Below are 5,846 nucleotides of genomic sequence, written 5' to 3'. Positions count from 1 at the left end.
GTTTAAGAGATGGTTTGGATATTTTAGCACCTGCAACATGCAAGGATTGCTGTACTACAGTAGAGACTGATAACATCTTGTGGATAAGATGTTATCAGTCAGAGTTATGTGGAACTATTTCAGAAGTGGGTTGGGGGATGCTGAGGTGTTAGGAAGGTGTGTACACAGCAGGTCAATAAATGTCCATCACCCTCTGCTTATTTTTCAAATAAACAATGGAAGATCTCATTCCCTGTCTCTCCACCAACAGTGACTACACTTCAGAAACAATGGCTCAATGAAATATCCTCAATTTGTGACAAGGATGACATATCATTTCCTCTTGAACAAAACATTCCCTCTGATATTTGCTGCTCCATTACCCTTACCATGCCATCAGAGACACGTGAAGCAAGCAGCCTTTCAGGGCTGTTATGTCTCTTGGTTGAAACTATCCAAATAATACTGATTTCTGAATGGACAATAAACCCTGGAACATTACCTCATTTGTACATTTGCTTTTTTTTTGGCTCTGTTTGCTGTATTTAATATGTACTATTTATATCAATCTGTATAATTTTAATTATTATGTATTGCAATGTACTGCTGCCATAAAACAGCAAATTCCATGACATTTGTCAGTGATATTAAACCTGATTCTGATTCTAACTCTGGGCACAACTGCTGTGCACCACACTCTTTTAAGTTCATGCAATTTTGAAATTACACTAGCATAGCCTAACTTTTGAAATGTCAATTCCCAACCATCAATAGCATCAGCTCAAACTCTTGATGACCTTGGGGGAAAGAAATCTCCTTTTCCCAGCATACTTAAGGTATGTGTCAAGATAATGACTATTATATGAGACACGGGGAGAGCTGGTGCTTGCCGAGCCAAAGAAACAATCGATATTGACATTCAGTTACTGAGGAAGCATCACTAATGGGGGAGCATATATAAATTTAATCAGCTCCTAGGATTCAAATCTCTTTTTCAGCTCTGAAACCTTTCTAGGTGTGGTAATACCTGGATCATTCTCCATTGGTGACACACATTTTTTCTGATCTTTCTGCTCCTCTGATGCTGTTTCTGGCAGCCTCCCAGCATCAGGAAGATGGGAGGAAGCCTCAGCGACAGATTTGCCCAGTTCCTCCTGCCATTCGATTTTTCCAGATCTGCTTAAGGCCCCAGTTGCTACGACGGATATTGGGCGGAGCTTCCCTCTGCTGGGCTCGAGCCGTTGTTCCCCGGCACAGGCTTGGAAGTAGGACAACACCGATTGCACGCTTGGGTTGGCTGGCTCCTCGCTGGTGGCTGGGACTGTGGGATCGCCTGGGGAGTCCTCCTCAGTCCAGGCTTGCACAGCAGACTCGGCATGCTGCCTGCTGGGGCTTCTCTCCTTCATAGCATGGCTGCCTCCTTCCCTGCCTTCAAGAGCCTCTGACACTGGCCTACCCTTCAGTCTTGTTGATGTTTTAGGTGCTGTTGGTGGAAGTATCAGCTCAGGTTTTCCTTCTTTACATGTTGCCGGACTGTTGACTTCTTTCACCTCTGCTTCTTGTCTTTTGCAGTTGCTGAATTCCTCTTTAGAGGGTTTCAGCTCGCTGATCTCCAAAGGTAAACTCAGGGAGCCTGAGTCCTCAATTAGCACGTCATTCCTTGCCTCGCTCTTACCCGACTCAGGGGCTTCATTGTCAGCCAATGTTCTGCTGGGCTGAATTAGTGGTGATCCTTTATCCCAGTGAATCCCTGTACACTTGTCGTTCTCTTTGACAGCTGGTGAAACAGACGAAGAGTCTTCCAGTGATCCCGGAGCCTCTGGATTACTGCAGCTTGGAGTATTGAGAGCCAGAGGCTGCAGCTCTGGGGCTGTTATGTTTTCATCATGACTTGAGAGACTCCCGGAATCTCCGAGGTCTGCTTGACTGGTAGACATTGAAGACCTGCCAGATGTTTCCTCCAGTGAGGCTGACAGGGACATCATACACTCAGTGGAACCATCAAGACCCCACATCTGGGGATCCATGGGCTCAGATTCTCTCCTGCTCTTGAAGCTAATGTCCTCTTCACTGGGGTTGGCACCTTTGACCTGCAGACACAAGAACATTTGTAAGTTTCTTCTCACTATGTGACTTCATGAGCTTGAACAGCATGAAGCCAGCACCCCTCACCTCTCCTATCATTGTCCCTATCCAATTATGTGACATTTTACAAGTTCAATTCCAATCGCTGCCTATAAGGAGTTTGAAAGGCAAACACGAGGAAATCTGCAGACACTGGAAATTCAAGCAACACACACAAAATGCTGGTGGAACACAGCAGACCAGGCAGCATCTATAGGGAGAAGTGCTGTCGACGTTTCGGGCCGAGACCCGAAAGATAGTAAATACTATCTTTCCTTTCAGTTAGTCCTGACGAAGGGTCTTGGCCCAAAACATCAACAGCGCTTCTCCCTATAGATGCTGCCTGGCTTGCTGCGTTCCACCAGCATTTTGTGTGTGTTGCTATAAGGAGTTTATACATTCTTCCTGGAGATTTCCTCCCACAATCCAAGATGTTCTAGTGGTAGGCTAATGTACAATTGTCCCAGGGTTAGGATAGGATTAAAATAGGAGGTTTGCTGGGCAGCATAGCTCGATTCTGGCTCAATTCTGCACTGTGTGTCAGTAAGTAAATAACAGCAGATGTTACACACAATGTGTATTTAGTCTTGAAGAAATTAACCCAGGGCTGGAGAGTGCTGCATTTAACATGGGTGCTGGAGCTTTGGTATGAGTTAAATGCAGTAACTATTCAGCACAGAATATTCACACCAGAAGTCCCATTGTGATCAGTGAACCAGCAATGTAAAAAGAAAAGTTCAAAATTCTCCAAGGTAGGTATAGGGTTTGAATTCATTACAATAAGAAATTTGAAATCAAAAGCTTCCCTCAGTAAAGTGACTCCAAGCTGGTTGGAAAATCGACAGCATTTTTTTTGAGGGAAGAATAGCCATCTGTACCCACTCATAAATGGAGGCTTGGAATTGATATCTGAATAAGTTCCAGCAACTTCCAGACCTGAAACACCACAGGAAGTGCTTCTACCCTACAATGTCAGTAATCAGGTTCACTCCTGGCATTGGATGCTGTCTGTGTGGAGTTTACACGCTCTGTCTCTGGGCGCTGTAACTAACCCTCGTGTAGGAGACTGATGGGAGAATGAGAATAAGGTTGATGGGCGTACAGGATTGAACGAGTTACAGGAAAACTGGAGTGGGATGGGGGAATCTGTGAATTGACATTGGAGAGGGTTCAAAGGAGGTTCATGAAAATGATTCCCAGATTAAGAGGAGCATTTCATGGCTCTGGGCCTCTACTCACTGGTATTCAAAAGAATGAGATGGGATTCTCCTTGAAACCTATTGAATGTTGAAAGACCTCGGTAGAGTGGATGTGGAGAGGATATTTTCTTTGGTAGATGAGTCTAAGACCAGAGGGCACTGCCTCAGAACAGAGGAGCATCCTTTTAGAACAAAGATAAGGAGAAATTTCTTTAGCTAGGGGGTGGTGAATCTGTGGAATCTTGCCACAGGCAGCTGTGGAGGCCAAGTCATTGGTATATTTAAGGCAGAGGTTGATAGATTCTTGATTAGTCAGAATGTGGTGGGATACGGGGAGAAGGGAGGAGATTGGGACTGAGAAGGAAAATGGTTCAGCCATGATGAAATGGTGAAGCAGACTTGATGGGCCAAATGGTCTAAATCTGCTCCTATATCTTATGGTCTTATGCAATAAGCTGAATGGCCCCTTACTTTGTAAGAATATGCAAGGAAACAAAATCACTGGGAACTTCAGTTGGACAAAAACAAAGCTGAGTTTGCCACAGACCAGCATATACTAAAACTGATATAAAGAAATAATCATATAATCTGTTTTGAATGATCAGTGAACATTACGGTACAGTACTGAGCCTGTGCAGTGTCATAACACCAATCCACTGCTTCTCCTCTGCAGCTATGCAAATTATTCTCTCTACCGCCTATCCAGTTCTGCCTTCAAAGTCCTGATTGATTCTGTTTCCACCACACAGATGTTGAATGGCAGATCCACTGGTATGGCACGGACTAGACAGGCCGAATGGCCTGTTACTGTGCTGTAGTTTTCCATGACTATCTTAAGCACACTTGGAGTAAAAAAACATTCTTCTTCATAAGACATAGGAGCAGAATCAGGCCATTCAACCCATCAAACCTGCTCCACCATTCCATTATAGATGATCTATTATTCCTCTCAACCCCATTCTCCTGGCTTCTCCCTGTAACCTTTGATATCCTTACTAATCAAGAACCTATAAATACTAATAATACTCCACTTTAAATATACACACATTCACCACCCTCTCGCTAAAGAAGTTCCTCCGCATCTCTGTTCTGAAGAGACATCCTTGTATTCTGAGGCTGTGCCCTCTGGTCCTAAACTCCCTCACCATAGGAAACATCCTCTCCACATTGACACTATCTAGGCCTTTCAATATTCGATAAGTTTCAATGAGATCCCCAATCCCCCATTCTCTGTGCTCCAGATCTGTGCACCATTTACTAATGGGAAGATTTTACCTCTGTCTACTCCAGCTAAGCTAGTCAGGATCATATTCATCACTGTTAAATATCTCTATGAAATGTTTTTTGCTCTAAAGAAAACAATCCCAGATTCTGCAGCCTAACCTTATTGGTAATATCCCTTGCATCCGGAACCATTTTTACATTCTTTAGACCTTCATGTTCTTCCAACGTTGTGATGTCCAGAAATGGAGGGTTATGTGGGAGGGAAGAGTTACATTGATCTTTGGGTAGGTTAAAGGGTCGGCACAAAGTTGTGGGCCAGGAACCTTTACTGTTCCATGTTCTTGATTTTATTTTTTATTTTATTGAGATCCAGTGCAGAGTAGGTCCTTTGAGCCACACTGCTCAGCATTCCCTGATTTAATCCTAGATTAATCATGGGACAATTTACAATGACCAATTAATTTACTAACCAGTACGTCTTTGGACTGTGATAAGAAACCAGAGCACCTGGTGGAAACCCATGTGGCCACAGAGAGAATGTACAAACACCTTACAACCTTCACTAAAAATATACCCAATGAATTGGCCTTCACAGCCGTCTGTATCACTGAGTTCCAGATTCACTACTCTCTGGTAAAAGAATTTCCTCCTCATTTTTGCCCTAACAATAAAATTCCTCCACATCTTTGTTCTAATAAAGATATTGGCTCCTCATCTCTGTTCTAATAGAAATTGATCTAGATATCTGTCTTAATCAAGAAGTATAATTGAGGTAGAGTCTGTGGAGTTAACATTTCGGGTTGACGATTTTCCATCACAACAATTCTAATTAAAGGTGGCTGAACTAAAACATTGTTCCTCCCTCTACAGATACTGCCTAATCTGCTGTGTGTTTCCAACACTTTCTGCTTTTGTTTTAGATTTCCAGAATCTTTGTGCCTGATATAATAGAGATTAAAGAGCATTCTACCCTGCGGATGTCCTCCATGGAGTCCAAGTTGAATAAGTCGAGGCTGCGCGTTCCATATAGATGGCCCTTGTCGTGAGCTGTCCGGGTACTGAGTGTATCAAAGATCTCCCCGAGCAGGTCCATATTCTCTTCCTGCAGGAGGCTGCAGTCAAGGAATTCATCAGTGATTGTGTCCAGGGAGCTGTCTAGTCCATCCTCCTCACTGGTGGATCTGCACAAGTCAAGCAAATACCTGGGCATCAGCAGTCTGGAGGGGGCTGAAGATCAGGAGACTTAAAACCCCAACAATGGTCAGTCAGAGAAATGGGATAAACACTCACTGGTTTCCTTTAAAAGTGGGCCCATACTTA

General features: G+C 43.6%; 1 protein-coding gene across 8 annotated transcripts in view; it reads right to left on the bottom strand.

Moving 5' to 3' along the window:
• Positions 1-135: 135 nt before the first annotated feature.
• The window catches only part of LOC132406514 (DENN domain-containing protein 1B-like), a 127,184-nt gene continuing 121,473 nt past the window's right edge, over positions 136-5,846 (bottom strand). For all 8 annotated transcript variants that reach the window (XM_059992291.1, XM_059992292.1, XM_059992290.1 and 5 more), the window contains 2 exons: positions 5,497-5,707; positions 136-2,069 (listed from right to left, as the gene is read on the bottom strand). In XM_059992291.1, coding sequence (XP_059848274.1) covers positions 954-2,069; positions 5,497-5,707 — 1,327 coding nt within the window. In that variant the 3' untranslated portion in view covers positions 136-953. The remainder of the gene's footprint in view (positions 2,070-5,496; positions 5,708-5,846) is intronic.

Source organism: Hypanus sabinus, chromosome 16, assembly GCF_030144855.1.
Source record: "Hypanus sabinus isolate sHypSab1 chromosome 16, sHypSab1.hap1, whole genome shotgun sequence".
NCBI classification, from domain to species: Eukaryota; Metazoa; Chordata; class Chondrichthyes; order Myliobatiformes; family Dasyatidae; genus Hypanus; species Hypanus sabinus.
The sequence above is the reverse complement of the archived record's forward strand: the minus strand, read 5'-3'. Positions and strand labels throughout refer to the sequence as shown.